Source organism: Arvicanthis niloticus, chromosome 9 (genome assembly GCF_011762505.2).
Source record: "Arvicanthis niloticus isolate mArvNil1 chromosome 9, mArvNil1.pat.X, whole genome shotgun sequence".
Taxonomy (NCBI): Eukaryota; Metazoa; Chordata; class Mammalia; order Rodentia; family Muridae; genus Arvicanthis; species Arvicanthis niloticus.
In genome coordinates, this window is record NC_047666.1 from 51,324,447 (window position 1) to 51,344,317 (window position 19,871).

At 36.6% G+C, this 19,871-nt stretch overlaps 1 protein-coding gene across 8 annotated transcripts in view; it reads left to right on the forward strand.

Moving 5' to 3' along the window:
- Positions 1–19,871, forward strand: part of Setd5 (SET domain containing 5) — a 76,200-nt gene that overhangs the window by 43,660 nt on the left and 12,669 nt on the right. For all 8 annotated transcript variants that reach the window (XM_034511230.2, XM_034511232.2, XM_034511228.2 and 5 more), the window contains 5 exons: positions 905–1,162; positions 2,391–2,711; positions 3,087–3,329; positions 9,473–9,602; positions 18,492–18,739. In XM_034511230.2, coding sequence (XP_034367121.1) covers positions 905–1,162; positions 2,391–2,711; positions 3,087–3,329; positions 9,473–9,602; positions 18,492–18,739 — 1,200 coding nt within the window. The remainder of the gene's footprint in view (positions 1–904; positions 1,163–2,390; positions 2,712–3,086; positions 3,330–9,472; positions 9,603–18,491; positions 18,740–19,871) is intronic.

A 19,871-nucleotide genomic window follows, 5' to 3' on the forward strand; every position in this document is an offset into this window, starting at 1 on the left:
GGATTTCCCTAAAACTTGGTGATGAAGACCAATGTTGGTTAAATTAGTTTTCTTGCTTTTTTTGTGTGTTTATATATATATTTTAAAACTAAAATCAAGTAGAGCTGCTTATAGCATATTTGTCTATGCTATCAAACAAACACAAGGTCTTGAGTTCAATCCCAAATTACTGGGAGAATAGGAAGAGAAATGACAGAAATGCCTAAGAAAAAGAACTTGAAGGAGGCCAGGTTTACCTGTGCTCAGGTTTCACAAGTCCATGTCTGTTGGCTTCTTTGCTTTGGGAGCAAACAGAAATATACCAGTAGGAGTTCCCTAAAAGAAAACCTACTTACCTTTTCGCTACTGGGAAGATAAGAGGAAAAAAAGTCAAGGGGCCAAAGATAAAGTATACTCTTCCATAGCCCCCAATAGCTTGCTTCCTCCAAGAAGGTGCAGTTCCTTGGATCTCTATAACCTCCCATTAGTTCTCCAAGCCTTTAACTGAACATGAGCCTTTGGGGCACATTCCATATCCAAACTGTAGTAATTTTGTCAGATTGATTAAAGACATTTGCTAATTGTGTTCATTTGTTCTTAGGAAAAGTTAAAGACAATTTACTTTGGTTTTGAGCTCTGAAAGTAGGACAGAAATTAGTTGTAGTTGCTTTATGCACTAAAATGTGTCAAGATAGCTCATCTAATTTTAAACATTTTGCTTTTGAATTTACTTTCTTTTACAACTGTTTTCTATATTTAAAACAATTATATAAATTTTTTGTCTTAAGGTTTAGTGATACATATGCTATCTTAATAATACTTTGAATAAATTCTTGTAAGCTCCACTAATGTTACTTCTGAAATAGCTTCTGGTTGATGCATTGTTGTTGTTGTTTTAATACTCTCCCCCCAACCCCCTACCCAGACTCGGGAAGACAGGAAGGTTGAAGCCATCATGCATGCTTTTGAAACTTTAGAGAAGAGAAAGAAACGGCGGGATCAGCCTGTAGAACAGAGCAACTCAGACATAGAGATTACTACTAGCAGTTCAGAGCTAGTAGTTGGAGAAGAGACAAAAACTGCAGCCCCTGAGTCTGAAGTTAGCAACTCTGTTTCAAATGTTGCCATCCCAAGCACCCCACAGAGCACTGGTGTGAATACTCGGAGGTCTTCCCATGCTGGGGTAAGAGGGAAAACTCTTAAAGTCTTGTGTTCGCTAGTGTGTCAGTTGCCTTTTTTTGTAGAATAGTAGACGTTAGTATTTTCAGCATTGCTCTGTATCAGGAAAAGCAAAGCTATTTTGATCTCAATAGCTAATTTGTGGGATGCAGAGAGACAGGTGAAGTCAACATTTGAATAACAAAGTCCCTTAGCACTTTAAGAATCTCCCAGATAAGCACTGTGATAAGTTCATAGCATCCTTTGGCTTGGGAGAAAGCATACTGAACATGAAGAAGGCTTCTCCTAGTTCAGTCTTCATCCCTAAGGGAAGAAACCAATTCTTTGGGTCTCTCACGGATTCTCTGAATAGCTTAGGTACATGACTGGTCTTTCAGGGGCTTCTCAGGACTAGTATTTAACGTAGAACCTCTGGGTGTAAAAAAGAAACAAGAATTGTCTTTCCTAAAAACCATAATATTAGGTATCTAGCTTTAACTGACTTTTGACCTATTTTATTTTATAGTTGTTTATTAGAAATAGAATTAACTAAGCTAGATGTTTGTCTATGGCCTATTTAGGTAATAAAGTCTATACAATTTTGCACTTAAAGATTACATTTAAAAAAATTCTTTTTGTTGTGTGACAGGGTCTTCCTATATAGTCCTGGCTGGCCTGAAACTTGCTTTGTAGACCAGACTGGCCTTAAATTCACAGAGGTCTGTCTGTGTCTGTCTCCACCTCCTGAGTGCTAAGATGAAAGATATGTGACACAGTGCCCAGTTCAGATTTATTTATTTTTAAATTTATGTGTGAACAGTTATATATGTGCACCATGTATGTGCCTGGTACCCACAGAGGCCAGAAGATGGGATTGGATCCCCATCTAAAACTAAAACTCTAGTTAGAAGAGTTTGTGGGCACTGAGAACTGAACCCCCAGGTCTTTGCTGCAAGAGTACCAAGTGGTGTTAATTGGTGATTCATCTTTCCAGTCTCAAGGATTAATTGAAAATAACAGTAAATACTTTTTCCCCCCCCCCACCATTATCATTTAGAGTGTTTTAAATAGATAGAAAACTAAATAAGAAACGGGTAAGACATTTCTGATGCTGGGTGAGAGGTGCCTTGTCTGATCCTAGTACTCGGCAAGCTAAGGCAAGAGGATTGTAAGCTAGAGGCCAACCTGGGAGATTCTATCTGCAAAGGAAAAGAGAAATTTATAGTAAACATTTAACCTTGATATTGTTACAGGATGTAGCTGCAGAAAAGCCAATCCCCAAACCACCTCCGGCTAAGCCTTCTAGACCCCGACCGAAAAGTAGAATTTCTCGGTACCGGACCAGTTCAGCCCAAAGACTAAAACGCCAGAAGCAAGCCAATGCACAACAGGCAGAGCTGTCACAAGCTGCCTTGGAAGAAGGAGGAAGTAACAACTTAGTAACTCCTCCTGAAGCTGGAAATATAGACAGTTCAGGAGAGAACAGACAGTTAACAGGGTCTGACCCAACTGTGGTATCAGTTACTGGATCCCATGTCAACCGTGCTGCATCTAAATACCCCAAAACCAAAAAGGTAAGCGACATATAAATTTCTTATGGTAAGGAGTATCATGGTAAAGCAAGAGGGCTTATTATCCCCAGGGAAGAAGTAATCTTAGAATTATTAAATTGAATATTCTAGATAAATGTTGTTTATGTGAAAGCTGAAACCATCCTACTTACCTTTGTTCACTTGATTTTAGATAGAACTTAAATCACTGATAAAACAAAGTATTCTTTCTCTGTGAGCATGAAAAAGGTACACTCTGAATGCTCAACCTCACTGTGGTTGCTGCATCTGTTCTAGTTTTTAGTTGAGGTTTGATTTGTGGGCTACACTATTGCTTCTGGCAGCTATTACAAATGCAGTGGTAACTAATGGTTTTTGTTTTGTTTTTTAAACATTTAGTATCTAGTTACAGAATGGTTAAATGACAAGGCAGAGAAGCAAGAATGCCCTGTTGAGTGTCCTTTGCGTATCACCACTGACCCAACTGTATTGGCAACAACCCTGAACATGCTACCGGGTCTTATTCATTCCCCATTAATTTGTACCACCCCCAAACACTACATTCGCTTTGGCTCACCCTTTATGCCCGAGAGGCGTCGAAGGCCCCTTCTGCCTGATGGCACATTCAGCTCCTGTAAGAAGGTAGGTGTCCGTCTGTCTGTCTGTATCTCTGTCTGTCTCTTTCTGTGTGTGGGGGGTGTCTCTCTCTCTCTCTCTCTCTCTCTCTCTCTCTCTCTCTTTCTCTCTCTACCTGCCCATGAATGAAAGTATATTTAATACTATAGGATGCATATAGTTGTAGCATATTTGACATAATTGTTTAGATAAATCGTGAATCTCTAGATAATTTAGTAAGTTTATATTGTATTGTTAAACAGGGAAATAAACTCTTTAGGAGCCGCTATGGTCAAGTTGGACTATATACTGCATTTTTGGTGCTCAAACTTGTGACTGTTTACCTAGAAACTTTTCAGGTTACTGACTGAGAGCACAAAGCAATTGATGTGATAGATGTGTTTTGTATATGATTTTATGGTACTGGTTGGTGTGAGTATTTGTGACTATTGTGTGATGTTGGGCCCCAAATAATTAGAGAACCGTTATATTCATAAAAGAGATAAGATTGTGATTGTAACTAAGTAATCAATAACTATTACTTTTTAAAGGAGTTTAGACAAAAAATTATTATCTTATAATTGTTGTTACTTGGTCAATAACAATGAGTTAGAGTACTCATTCCCTGTCTTTCTGGGGCTCTCTCATTGTTACTGTTTTGGGTCTAGCACCAGTATTGTTTGGTAATTGTTTGGGAATGCACTTTATTAATTCCCACGTTTATACATATGTTCTAAGGGTATCTTGGGAATAGATTGTTCTTCAAGCCTATAATGCTTTTCAGAATTTTCAGAAACATAGGACACAGTTTACTAGCTCTTCCTTTAGATAGGGTTCTTTTCCCTGGAACACTCTTTTTTCTGATTCCTAAATCTGGATTCAGGCTGACACATGAGGATGCTGCGTGTAGCTTATTTGATGTGATGAAGTCTCCAATTCCAAGCAGGTCTTCTCTGATTCCTCCACACCTAAAAGTTTTTTTTTTTCTTTCCCCAAGAATATAAGCTATTTCTTGGGGACGGGAATATGAAGGATCAACAGAATGGCATGGGATTTGGAAGGGAAACAAGGAAACTGCGTAAGGGAAAGGCAGTGCTGCTGAGTTAGTTATACTGCAGAAGCCTAAATGCACATCCTGCAAAGGAAGGCACTCACTTGGTTTATGTGGGGAAAATTCCCAAGTAGAAGATTTTCTGAGAAATTTGACCACAAAGTTCTTGTCAAAGGGATTTTGGATGATGCAGTAACGTAAGTAACTTGGTGGCATAAGTAACAATAGAAAGTGTTTGAAAATCTGACCACTATAGGAATTTTGTCTAGGTACTGAAGAGGAGTTGGGTCTCTAGGGAATTCACTTATACCACTGACTTAGTTTCTCTTGGGTCTTTGAAGTGTTTATTGGAAAAGGAAAATGGTTTGTTGTACAAAAACACTATTGCCCATGATAATCTGGTATGATAATCATGTGTGCCTCCTGTTAAATCATTCAGAAGGCCAAGACAAGGGGATTGTGTTACCAGCCTGGGCTGCAAAATCTCACCTAAAAATCCAAAACAAAACATGATTTACTGGCTAGGTTAGAGATAGCACTCTCTAAATCCAGAATGGCAAAACAGACTTCATCTACCTACAGGTTAAACACTGTTAAGTTCTTCAGTAAGAGGAAGCTAATGTGCTGGCTAAGTAGGCAGACACTTGAATTCCATCCCTAGACTCATGTAAAAGTGGAAGGAAAAAACCTGTTTATACAGTTGTCCTCTAACATCCACACAAACATGAAATCTGCAGTCCCTACAAAATAATGATTTCTTAAGATGTAATATTTTTCAAGTAATAGCAGAATCCTAACTGCTTTTATGAAGAGTGTTGAAAATTTGAAAAGAAGGACCCTGTCTCTATCTAAGGCTATATCTACTCAGTTTATTAGGGGAGGGATATATTCCTCAGTAGTAAGAGGCACTGGTAAGACACTCCTGTAAAAAATCCTAAACTCTGCTTATTAGGTTTAAAAATAAATAAGAAAGTAGAGTCATACTGGTTACAAAAAAGGAAGATTAGAGTGGATGGGATAAGAATAAGAAAGAATGGAAATAAGAAAGAATAACTGTGTGTATATAGAAAAGTATAGACCTGTTATTGTGTGTGTGTGTGTGTGTGTGTGTGTGTGTGTGTGTAGTTAGTATGTGCTAAGAAAAGGAACTTTTTAAAAAAAAAAAAAAGAATTATTTTATGTATATGAATACACTGTAGCTGTCTTCAGACGCACCAGAAGAGGGTATCAGATCCCATTATAGATGGTTATGAGCCACCATGTGGTTGCTGGGAATTGAACTCGGGACCTCTAAACAAGCAGTCAATGCTTTTATTGAGGTAGTAAAATCAGGTTGTAAAATCTATTCTGGTGTCTTAAGAAGAGTTACTGGGGGCTTTGGAGAGATGTCTCATCAGTTAAGACCACTTGCTGCTCTTGCAGAAGACCCAGATTTGGCTCCTAGCACTCAAATGGTGGTTCACAACTGCTGCAATCCCAGTTCCAGAAGATTTGATGCCTTCTTTTGACTGGCATGAAGAATCAAACATACATTCAAAGCAGTCACATAGAAAATAAAATTAATCTGTTTTTTAAAGGAAAGATGATGATAATTTAGGAGAGATTAATATAAAGATTGTTTTAAATAATGTGGACTAACATTTGAAATACCTTATTGGTAATTATGCGGGATTGCAATCTTTTTGTTTATTTCTTGCTTTTCAAACTAGCAGAGATCCAAGCACACAAACTTGTTTAAAACTATAACCTGCATAGGTGATCTACTTGTTTGAGCTTTTGGTTTTGTTGTTTCATTACTATGTATAGAGGGGATAGGTCTCATGGGGATGTCTCCCACCTGATCCCAATTGATCAAATGGAGATCATCAGGCTTTGCAACAAACATTTTTACTAAGTGTTCTCACCAGCTCTTTGATTGAGTTCCTCTTATCTGGCTGTGTTTTGTATTTTGCTTATTTATTTACTTACTTACTTTTAAAGTATCAAAATAATCCTGGCTTGTCTATAAATCTATGTAGAATAGACTATAGACTGCCTGCCTCTGTCTCTTGAATGCTGGGATTAAAGGCATAGACCACAACACTTGGCAGTTATATCTGCAGTATCTCCATTGGCAACACATGGAAAGAAGTTGAATTTTACTGAACTCTCCATATTGTATTCTCCAAGGCTCTGTCACCGGGCTAGTTATCCAGCCAGCCATGATTCTTCTACAAGCTGGATAAGCACTTTAACCACTAAGCTGTATCTTCAGCTCTGTATCACTCATTGTTTTTAGAAAGAGACTTTTACAGTAAGGCTGCTTCATTAAAATTAATCTTAAAATTATTTGTTATAGCCAGTGATGTGGCTCAGTTGGAAGAATGTTTGCATATCGTGCCCAATGGTGGTAAGGGATCCACCTCATAAAACGGAGTGGCTGTGGTGTAGATTTGTTGACCTAGCCCTTGGGAGAGGTGGAGGCAGAAGAATCAGAAGTTTGAGGCCAACCTCATAAGACCACCTTCCCTTCCTAAAACCCTTATTTACATTGAAATTCAGTTTAAATTGCTGCTTTAATATTTCTTGGGGGGAAAAAACAGACTAGATTCTACAACATAAACATTTTCTGGGCGGAGTAAACTAAACTTTTTTTTTAAGATTTATTATGTACAGTGTTCTCCCTTCATATATGTCTGCATGCCAGAAGAGGGCGCCAGATCTCATTACAGATGGTTATGAGCCCCCAATGTGGTTGCTGGGAATTGAACTCAGGGTCTCTGGAAGAGCAGCCAGTGCTCTTAATCGCTGAACCATCTCTCTAGTTCTGTTTTGTTTTATAATTAACATGTGAGCCTTTAGTCGGTGTCCCTCTTTGTTCTGTGTAAAGTCATTTGGACATATGTAAAGAATACTTTATATCCAAGATTCCTTAGAAAATTACTATGGTTTGCATTGTTGTTTTATTTTATTTTCCTTTGAAGTTTTGTTAAAATTTGTTCCCTTAAACATTAAACATATTGTTAAAATTAGCAGGAGAGAGGTGAGTAATCATAGGTAAATGAATGGGTATATTTAAAACAGATACATATTCAGAGTCACCTGAATCATTGAGAAAAGACGTTGAAAATGTGGAGTGTTTGCAGTGCTATGCTACAAGGTTTCGTTGCATATTTGAGATCATTGGCTACAGTGTACAGAGTAAACTCAGTCTTTTTGTCTCCAGACCAGAAGCAAGTTCAGAAATTTACCCAAAGTAAGGCATGTCTAGTAATTGGGAGAGTGGGTTTCAAACTAGGTCTTTACATTCCAAAGCTTAGTTATTTTATTGTTCTCTCTCCTTTTTCAAACATGCCTCACCTGCCTTTAGGCCTCCTAAAAAGCTTTTCGCTTCAGTATACTTTACAGAAAACAGAATTGTTTTAAGACTTCGGTTATTCTAAATAGAATTTGCATAGGTGAACAGAATAGGAAGAAACGGTCATGTTCCTTTTTTATGAATCAGGACACTGAAGAAAGGGTTACTTGTTTTGACTCTCTTTAGCCTTATAGACAAGACAGGCAACACCTTACTTCTCAATGTCCCATCTGGTTTTATATACATTCCCCCTTTTTCTAGTCTTAAGGTCTAGAAAGTAAACTCTGATATGACTTTCTTACACGAAAAAATATTTTTTCATAATGTTTTCTCCTTTTTTTTCCCCCCTTATTTTTTGTGGAAAATAGAGAAATCTCAAATTTGAGTTCCTGTCTTCTGCTCTGAATGGAAAAATAAATTTAAAATAACCCATATGTAATATAAATTTTAAAACTTTCATATTCATAACAAAGGATTTTTCATTTGTCCTCCCAGGCTAATAGCCCCCATCTATGAACAAGGGCTTTAGACCAAGCTGACTTCAGAGGTCTCCTGTACATTCTAAGGATCTCTGCTTCTGATAACCTGAGTGTTGGGACTCTGTAAGATACATACACACATACCTATTCACTTACCTCTATTTACTTTTTTTCTTCAATTTAATAAACCACAAAGCTACACAATAGAGATTTTTTTCATAGTAAAATTTCCTTGGAGTTTTCCCAGGTTCTAATTAACCATAGGCCACAGATCTTCTAGAACTACTCTGTTGAAGATTATATTTACTGACTTATGTTATTCTCTAAAAGTATAAAATTATATTAGTTCACCTTTTCCTATTTGGAGACAGTCTGGCTGAAATTAGTGTTTATCAAAATTAGATCTGTCTTATGTCAAGGACAAGAGAGCCACAGAATGGTGAGCAACTGTGTATCTTAAAAAATAATCACAGATAATAAATTTCCTTTTCTACAGAATACCTAATCTTACTTTGTAATTTTTGTAAGCTTTCTTATTTCTCATCCAGATAAATTACATATTAGCTACTAAAAAAAGTGGAGAGAATTCTTGAAAAACTTCTTCCACTTTATTTTTTCAGAACCTCTTTTTTTTTTTTTCCCACCCCTTTCCCTCCTCAGTGATTTGCAGTTACTCGGGCAGAATTTGTACAAACAACTTGACAGGGAAAAGAAGCTCATATGCAGATCATCACTAAAAACCTTTTAAACTGCCAGCCTATCTTTAACAATTATACTATCCTAAGCAGTGTGGAAAATTGAATGGTTACTATTTTTTTTTTTTTTAATTGGTTGATAGGATTCCACAGCTATTGGAGTTTTGCCTAGTAGAAAAACACTGACTTGACTGTGGGCAGTTTAACTTTGGTTGGTAGAGTGCCTCCCTTGTTCCAGTCCCTGTCACCACAGACATAAACTTGGTATTATGGTCGAAGCCTATAATCTTAGCCCAGAAGGTGGAGCAGAAGCATCAAGTTCAGGGTCATCTTTAGCTACTTAGGATGTTTGAGGCCAGCCTAGGTTATACGAGACTATTTCGAAACTAATCTTAATTGAAAAAAAAAAAAAAAAAGGAAAGAGCAGTCAAAGCCAGCTTTGGTTGCACGGGCAGGACCCTGTCCAGAACCACTATCAAACTGTCTGAATGTATTTGTGCTATATTTCTCACCAATTAATGTGTAATGATTTGGTTAGTGCACTGAAAATAGGTGTCTTCTAAATGGTTATTGAAAATTCTATGCATTCCCTCCCCCCTCCATTATAGCGCTGGATAAAGCAAGCCTTGGAAGAAGGGATGACTCAGACATCATCTGTGCCCCAAGAGACTAGAACACAGCACCTATACCAAAGTAATGAGAATAGTAATTCTTCTAGTATCTGTAAAGATAATGCAGGTATGTATCTGATCCTTTTCTAAATTTGACATGAACAGTCATCACTTGAGGTTCACAGTAAAATTTTCAGTGTTGGTTCTCTGATATAAAAAGAAATAGTGTTTTCTCTAAATAGTTAATTTACATCTGTCTTTACAGAGGAAGAGAAAGATCTCGAGTCAGGGATCAGTTTTCCCAGGACGACAAAGAAGGAACTAGACAGTATACAGATAACAGCAGAAATGGTTATAAAAAAGGTTAGATATGTTTAACGTAGTAAGTTTAGGAAATATTTATTTGTATTTATAAGGGGAGACAGTAGAAAGTGGTGGAACACTAATGTTTAGGGGAACAATTGGAAATGTTAAGTGGATTGTTGGGTGGGACCTGAGTAAAGGGGCAGGAAATAATGGCACCAGTGAGGAATCGCTATTGTTTTGTTTTTTTCAAAAGAACTTGCCTCCCAGAACAATAAAATTTCTGAGATAACATGACTTTAAATCATTAAGCTATGAGCCAAATGGCTATGAGAAAAAGGATCTGATCTGTTGTCTTTTGCTGTGTTTTATTGCAGGCTTCTAGCTGAAGTATTGGTATACTGACTTATGATATCCAATTTGTTTGTTTACTTATTAGACAGGGTTTTTCTGTTTAATCTAGGCTGGTATCAAACATCCTCCCTGGTACTCAAATTCAGATCAGTTTTCTGATTATTGTGTAATCAAAAAATGCCATAGCTGGGTATGGGTTATAATTACAATCCTAGTACTTGGAAAACAAAATAAAGCAAGAGGATTGCTGCAAGTTCAAGGCCAGCATGGGGTAAAAAGCAAGACCCTGTCTCAAAAGGAAACAGCAACAACATTTACCAATACAGATTAGTTACTAAAACTAAGGCTACAGCTAACTTAATAAATACTTCAGACTTTTGTTTTGGTTTATTTGGGCGGGGTGGGGGTGTTTTGGGATTTTTTAAAACACTGTTGAATTTAAAAGAATTTTGTTAAGTAATTGCTTTATATTAAAATTCTACTTTCATCTAGATTTTAATCTGTCCACCTAATGAAACATTCATTCAGGTTTAGATTAATAAAAGTTTTTAGGCAGCTTTCAGTTGTGTCAGCTTACTGACAACTTTTAGAGTATAATTAGAGTAGCTGAATTAGACTATAATGTGTGCTTTACTCTATCTGGTGGGTATGTTGCACACATATATAGTTGATCTTGGAGAACAGACTACATGTCCTGGCTATCACACGCTCAGAGGGTTATTGTCTTTGTTACTACAAAACCTCAGTGGAATGGACTGTTAGTCATCAACTTTTATGGCATTTCTAGTCTTCTCTCTAGCAAGCAGTGAGAAACATTGTCACAAAACACCTTGCCCTTAAGCATCAGTATAAATGAAGAAAAGCATTATATAAAGAAGTCAATCAATAGTCATCACTGAAATGTTGTGTGAATTGTATGGAATTATTTTGTTTGTTGAGTTTCAAGAGTTTTGTTTACGAGAATATGGAGGAAAGTTGGTAAAGAAAGTGAGGAGATATGTTGACACAGTAGATTTAAAAATTAAATAGACCTGTATTTGAGAACTAGTTCTCTACCATGTGTGATGTTACTAAATGTCTCTGAATTTCTGTCTCTGAAATTGTAAATGCCTGCTTTATAAGGCTAATAAGAAACTAAATAATTTTTACTGAGTGCTTTGTTCAGTATCAGACCCATAATCTGAATTACTGCTTTCATTCTACATAGAATGCTCTTTCTTGTCACATATGAACTACCTAAAGGTAATAAATTCTTCCACTTGGAAAAATCTTACTTTTCAGGCCAGCTTGGGCTGTATAGTAAGACTATCTCATAAAAAAAAAGTCAAAGGATGTTAAAAGCTAAAATTTAATAAAAATAAGATGTACTGCCATTGACATAAGGAAGAGATGGGATATTCGTTTATAAATAACATGCATATATCCCTAGAAATACCTTAATGAACTGAAAAATTCAAAACTAGTAACAGTTGAATAAAATTCTTGGTTAAAAGTAAATACCTCTTAAATACTTAAGAAAATGAATGAAGACAGGTTTTTGTCATCCTCAAATTTAACAAAACTAAGAAACTACCTGGGAATGGCTGTACTTGGATATGTGATGCAAACCATTATTGTATTATCATACTTTGCAAGTTTGAGCATAAAGGAAATTCTGTACTCAATAATGAAAGAATAACTGGTATACATTTGTATTCTTTCTACTCCTATGATTTCCTAGAGCCATCTTTAAAATTTTGATTCTAAGTTTATCTAAAATTTTTAAAATAAAACTTAGAAGGTAATAATAAGTACTTTGCTGAAAATATGCACTTAGCTTTCCTGTGACACTAGTGGCTAAGTTATCATGGCAGATGAGAAGATGGAACAGAACAGCTACACTAGGCTTTGAAATAGGAATATGATAAATTGCTCTAATATGAAAGTTGCTTTCTAAAAAGGAAAGTTTGGATCTTTTGCCAATGCAAAAGATTGGCAAACTTCAAGCTTGCCATTTTCCTGCCTCCCTCTCCTAACTGCATGTACCACCACACCCAATATCTTAATTCAAACAGTATTAACTCTTGTTTCTGTGATCATGCTGTCTTTGAGTTAATGTAGAAAGAAAAGATTTTTAGTAAAATATGATATAGCCGTATTGTAGTTCATCATGAGCTTTAGAAATATAATCCTAAACTCACTAGTTCTAGATATTATACAAGATATAAAAACCAAATATTTAAGTGCAAAAATACTTATAATTACTAGTGGTTGCAAGTCTCTATGACAGTTTTTCTAAAGGCCAGAACTCCAACTGATGAAAGAGTAATAGAAATTGTTATTTGATCTGTGTTCATATACATGATCTTAATAGTTTACACTGACATTTTTAAAAATTGTGTGTGTATGCACTCGCTACGACACATTTATACACTTGATATTTCACATAGCTTTTAGGGGATAAGTGGCAGAACCTTCTACCTTGTGCGTCTTGGGGATCGAGCTTTGGTAATCAGCCTTAGCAGCAAACCTTCCCTTTCTGAGCCATCTCATGGGCCCTTTTAATTTGTATTATTGGGTTGAGGTTGTTGCTCAGTAATAGTACTTTCCTAACATGAGAAAAACGCCTAGTTTGATCTCTGGTTCCACAATCTTTTAAATAGTCTACCTTTGTTTTATCAAATTGATTTAAGACCACAAAAAAGGATAGCATTACATGTAAATCAGATTTACTTATCTTCTTGAATCTTTTATCTTCAAGACAAAGGATAATTATACGACCAGTTTTCTTAGAACTATAAAGTTGCCTTGATAATTGTTTTGAAATGGAGAGAACGATGTAACATAGCCACTCATGAATTTTATAATGAATTGTCATGTTTATAATTTTTTAATGAATTTATCTTAAAACATTTGCCAGCTACATTTATTATAAAAACTAAATTTTAAGATGAGCTCTCAAGCTGGGCTTTAATCACAGCATGCAGGACAGAGGCAAGCAGATCTCTGGAAGGAGACCAGCCTGGTTTACAGAGCAAGTTCTAGAGCAGCCAAGGCTACACCCAGAAACCCTGTCTCAGAGGGGTACAGAAGTAAGCTATCAAAGCTAAGAAAATGGCTCAGTGGGCAAGAACCCTTTCTAAGTTAGCCTCAGATACTACGTTTGAACAAATTGAATTCCCAGAATCCATATAAAAAAAAAATGGATGCATATTCCTATAATTACCACATTGGGAGGCAGAAACAGAGCTTGCTGGCTAGCCAAAATAGTGAGGTTCATATCCAGTGGGAGACTGTCTCTAGGTACAAAGTGGAAGCAGTTGCATAAGACATCTAATGTCCTCTGGCTTCTGCATGTAGCTGTACACTCCCACCCACATATAGATTTGCGCACATATGCTATACACTACCAAATTTTAAAATGTATATGTGAATTTTCAAGTTACTCCATTGTTTTATTATTTAACGCATTCTAGAATTTTTAGCTATAAACATACTTCCATCTTCCAAAAGGAAGGATGTATAAGTACTAATAAAGAGGAGTGGCCGTCGTCATATGCAAGTAATAGAGTGAGATTCCTAGAAAAGCTGAGAAAATTGGCTAGGACAGTATATAAACATTTCATTATAACATTGGACAAACAGAGAGATACATCCTATTCACAATAGTAATAAAAAGTGGAGAACACTGAAATCTACGCTCTCAGTTATGAGGAGGGAATCCAAGCTTGAATAGCTAAGAGAAATTATGCATAGTTATTGGTGAGGGTGTTCTTCCCCCAGTTATACCACCAAAGTACTGAGATTAGAAGGGATTTTTCTTATAATATGCACATGGCTGTCCAATTAGAATATTATGCTAGTCTTTCCAGAAATATTTTGGAGAAATAGAACAGGGAACATTCCTAGCCAATTTTTAAAAAGACAAAATATCAGTATTGCTAGATGTTGTATGTACCTAGAATATAGTACTGGATAGGCTAAAAAAGGAAAATACAAGTTTGAAGCCAACCTAGGTAACATTACAAGACCCTGTTGCACCGAAAAGGGTTATGTTAATATTGATTATATATTACACAGGAAATTGAATAACTTTCAGAAACAAGACTTGTATATTTAAAAACTAATAGGAATAAGCTAGGGGGAAAGCATTGTAGCTCAGTAGTAAAGGACTTTCCTAAAATAGACAAGGACCCAAAAAATGTGTAATAATAGTCTAATGGGGAAAATTGATTTCTTTTAATTCCATGAAGGAAGATTAAAGTTGTTGAATTGCAAAAGATTTTGGTTTTTCAAGACAGGGTTTCTCTGTGTAGCCATGGCTATCCTGGAAGTCACTCTGACCAGGCGGGCCTCAAACTCAGAAATCTGCCTGCCTCTGCCTCCCAATTGCTGGGATTAAAGGTGTGTGCCACCACTGCCTGGCACAAAAGATTTTCAAAGGAAAAGGTAGTAGGTATTTGCTGCTAGTAAGGTGGGGTGGGAATCAACGCCCTAACGTTATTTGTAGTGATTATATGTACTTCTTTCTTAAGAGTTTAATTATAATTTAGAGGGTCAAGGGGGGATGGCTCATTGGGGGCCTGACAACCTGGGACCTACATGGTGAAGGAGAAAATAAGTTGTTCTTTGACTTCCGAATGCATGACATAGCCTGCATGTATACACACAGACACACACGAAATAAAATATTTTTAAAAAACTAAATAGGAATTAAATGTTTAAACCTAAAGGTGATAGGCCAGTAGGTGGTATTTTCATAGTTCAGGGATAGAATTGCAAAGTCGTAGTTAGATTTATTCAGCTTAATAAAAACATTAAAATTGACAATAAACATTTTTAGATTTAATTTTTATATATGAGTGTTTTACCTATACATATGTATGTGTACCACATGTTTGCTTGGTATACATGGAGTTCAGAAGAGGGTATTAAATTTCCTGAAACTAGAATTATAGATGGCTCTGGGCCGCCATATGGGTCCTGGCAACTGAGCCTGCTTCTTCTGTAAGAGTAGACAGTGCCACTGCCATCTCTCCAGCCCCAGTAAATAAATTTTAAAAACTAACTAGTCAACGGTTGGTGGCAGAAGTCTTTAGTCTTAGCACTTGGAAGGCAGCAGCCAGCCTGGTCTACAAAGTGAGTTCTGGAACAGCCAAGGCTACAAAAAGCCACTTTTAAAAGAGAGACCGAAAAGGTTAATTTATAACGTTTTTTTACTGTCAACATCTTTATTTTTATAACTCTAAAGATGAGCATACTGATACAGTATAAGCTGGACATTGGAAATTATTCACACAAGTAAATGCAGAGGTAGTAAGCATAAGTAAGTGCGTGGATGCACATGCATGAAGATTAGAGGAAGTGATCAGGTATTTTGTTCTTCATGCTGTTGTAGCTGACCTTTCATATGAGTATTCGTGATTCAAACTTACATTCTCAAGCTTATTCAACTCCCACCTTAAAGTCATTCTTGAAAAGAAAGAGAGAGACATCAAAAGCCCTGTTATTGTACTGACACATAAGTAGAGAACAGTTTTTGTTTTCATAGTAGACTTAACAGTTGTAAAAAAGGAAAATACTTAATATTCGACATAGCTTAGATTTTGACTATTAATGACACATACATATTTTTAAAGAGTATTCATAAATCAGGCATGATAGCAAATGTCTGTGATGCCAGCTTTTGGAAGGCAAAGGCAGGAGAAGGATGCTAGTTTGAAGCCAGCCTAGATTACCTGGCCACTTCAAGGTCAGCTCAGTTTACAATAGTAGTATTTTAAAAACATGCTACCTACCACCAAAGAAAGAAACTTAAGCACTAACAGAAATTAGTGGGAAATCATTTTAACTTATGTGTAATGGGTAGCAATGGGTTTAAATGCATGAATGTTTGCATAATCTTGGGTAGTATTGAGGCAAGGCTTTAAAAAATGGGTATTCGTGTTAATACATATCTGACAACTCTACAATAAAAGGAAAACAACAAAGACTACTGACCTATGAATTTAGGCAGTCATTGGGTGGGTTTGTTTGTTTTGAGTATAGCATCTTAGGTGTTCATTGAATATCAAATATATATCACATTCATTTGTGTAGCAGTTTCTCCTAATTTTCCTACAGTAATCTTCATCACAGAATGTATTTAATAGTTTCATTGTTGAACCCTCAGTACAGAGTTCTTAAAGATTGGGTTTGAAGTCTTTAGAAATGCTTAAAAATTACTGTGCAGATTAGTCTTGAATTACATGTTTGTTTGTTTGTTTGTACCTAGGCACGTTAAAAAGGATAAAACAACACATGCTATAAAGACCAAGAGGAAAAAGTATTCTTTGAATGTAGGGAAATGAAAAGTCCTAAGAAACAAGAAAAAAAAAATTATTCATTTAAACATATTCAGTGCCTCACACCTCTTTGTATTGGCTACTTTCCTAACTCCAGTAGTTTTGCACTTGTAGTTACATACTGGCACTGTCACCAGAGGAATCTTCCTAAGCACATCCCTGATCATGATCCACATTTTGCCTTGTGGATCAAGGCCTGGTATGATTGTCATTGTTTCCACCAAGCCATGGTGCTACATTTTAGCATGCTTTTATTAAGACTGTTTAGAGAATGACTGGAGATGAAAGGTCTATTGATAAAAGTCCTTGTCTAAGGTATAATATGCCCCAGATTTGATCTCTAGCACTGTAAGAGGCAGGGGACCATGGACCAGTTGCTTCCATGTCTAGACTCTCTATATGCATCAGAGTCTTCATCTTCGATACAGGGTGATATTAATAACAAATGTTGGATTTATAGATATCTTACATTTTCATATCAAGCACAACATACAATGCCTGGTAAACATCACCTAAACAGTGATGTTCTTTTATTTGTTTTATTTTCTAAGAAATGGAACTCATAGTGTTGTTCAGACCCAGGCTAACCTTCAACTCTTGGGTTTGAGCAGTCCCTTTACTTCAGCTACCCTAGTAGCTGGGACTATAATTCTTGAACACAGAATCTCACTTTTACCTACTTTGAAGGTTTTTTATGTGTTTATCAGCATTCCTGAGGGGCCTACACTATGCATGTAGACTTCAGAAAACAATGTTTGGAAGTCAACTCTCTTTTTCCACCTTCATATGGGCTGCAGAATTGGATAGCAAGCACCTTTACTTGTCAAATCTCCATGGTCTCTTCTTTGTAGCTACTTGAGTCATTTATTTATTTATTTATTTATTTATTCATTCATTCATTCATTCATTTTAGGCAGGATCTCACTCTGTATCCCAGGCTGGCCTAGAATTTGCTGTGTAGACTAGGCTGGCCTAGAATTTGAGATAATCCTGTCTCTGCCTCAAAAGTGTAGGATTATATAGTCAAGCTTAAGCATACCAATAAGAAACTTACATTAAACATTATTTTCCATGTTTTCTCTGAGGTCTTTGAAAACAGAATATGTAATGGCCCTTACATACATGACTTTGCCCTGTAGTACATATAGTGCATACTAAGTAAGTGATTGATCTTTTTAATTGTAAGTACTCACTTTTACTTAAAAGTACATTTTCCTGAGGTATGTTTTGTCCTGAAGGTTCTCTTAAAAAACTGACAGTACATAAAACATGGTCACTAAAATACTTAGTAACCTGCTTTTTAAAATGGCTCTAAGAATACAGTTAGCCTGATCAAAAGAAGTCTTGGTTTTTTTAATAGTTGAAAAGTTTTTAATAGAAAGCATTTTCTTTTCTAGCCCCTAGTGTTTGTTCAGTACTTGAATACTAGGAGCTATATGATATGAGATGCAAGATTGTGTGTCTCCTCCTACTCAGGAGTGTTTGCAGGAAGAGCTGCTGAAAGAGTACATCAGTAAATACGAAAATACAAGTATGACAGCCTAGCGGGTGATAGGATAGAAACGAAGCAGATTCTCTAAAGCTCAGTGGATGAAAACCTGTATTTCACTCCAGAAAAAAAAAATAATGCCCTTGGCATTGACCATTACAATTGTCTATATTCCTGTGGAGTTCTCTGGGACATGGAATGTTTCATAAGTTATATTCATGGAAGTGATTAGAAGTTTGTTTAAGCAGCTAAGCAGTAGCAACAAATGTCTTTAATCCCAGGAAAAGGCAGGTGGATCTCTGTGAGTTAGAGGCCAGTCTGATCTACAAAGCAAGTTACAGGACAGCCAGGGCTACACAGGAAAACCCTGTCTCGAAATCCCCACATCCCCCACAAAAGAAGTATATTTAGGCTTTTGGCTTAATTGGGGGAGGTTATTTAATAGGATAAGGCATAGGATCCATTGCAGGTTAGAGGTTAGTGCCTTTACTACCTAGCCTTCCAGTAAGATATGATTCATCTCTCATCCAAGCCTTGTGTTTCACAGACTTACTGAGCCCATTAAAGAAATGGAAGTCTCGATATCTGATGGAGCAGAATATCACCAAGTTGCTTCGGCCTCTGTCTCCAGTTACACCACCCCTACCCACCTCAGGCTCCAAGAGTCCTCAGCTGACCACACCTGGCCAGACTCACCCAGGAGAAGAGGAGTGTCGAAATGGATACAGCCTCATGTTCTCACCAATCACATCTCTTACTACTGCTAGTCGTTCCAACACTCCTCTGCAGTTTGAGGTGATTGGGATTTTGGTGTTGGGGGTGATTGATATGAAAATTATCATTTATATCTCTTCATTTCAAATACAGTATAATTTCAGATGTTTTTAACTGTTTTCCTTCATCTCTACAAAAATCATTAACCTAGGTCACTGTGGGCTGGTAGCTGGTAACTTCCTGTCTTGGCAGCTCCTGTTGTGCCAGAATAGTAGCACTGCTGCCATGATCCCTCCTGTTTTCTTTTCATGTTCAGTCCTTCAATCATATTTTAGGGAGTACACATACAGGATCTTTATCTGTGTTGGTCAAAAGAGGTGTTTAGGTGCTTGTGGTACCAGCTAGTTTCACAACCCTGGGAGCCCAGAGTACACAGTAAGCTCACATCTGTGTGTCTGGACCTCTAACTGTAAAGTGTCTTTCCCAGGTCTTTTGGTAGCTTTACTGTGGCTTCAGGGAAACAGAGACTTAAAAACATTGGGTGGTGCTGCTACTGCTGCTTGCTGCTGTTACTGTTTCTGTTTGTTTTGATTTCCTACTCGAGGTGATTTTTTTCCCCTCCCTGTTTGTTACAATATATTAGGACTAAGGTAGAATAGAGGCTAGTAACACACGTTAATGGTTGGATTATATTAGAAATATATGTAATATCTGATTCCAAAATTGTTATATTCAGTCACTTAAATAAGTTTGAGTGGCAGGTATGAATATAATCCGTGTGTTTTTGAAACTCATTTTCATGTTGCTTTAATTAAATGGATACTTGTCAGGAGAAGAGGACTTACACTTCTGGATGTTGTGTTAATGAAGTTAAATATCTTAACAGATCACACTTCTCTTAAGACTTTTATGACTGTGTAAGGATTAACAACACCTGGGTTCTAAAGGCAGCTCAGTGTGCTGCTGTACTTCTAACTCAGTCCAGTATTAACTTACTGTAGAACAAGCCTTTGAGTGGAAAAAAATGTCATCCAGGTTACATTTGTTTTTTCTAGGTAAATTATCATAATTCTTCGTTCTTCTTTTTAATTGGTTATTAAAAGAAGAATTCAGACCTTTCTAACTTTGTCTACTTAACACCACAGTTAAGCTTTTGTTAACAATTTCACAGTAAGGTATCCAAAAGAGAAGTTGTCCCTCTGTGCAATCAGTG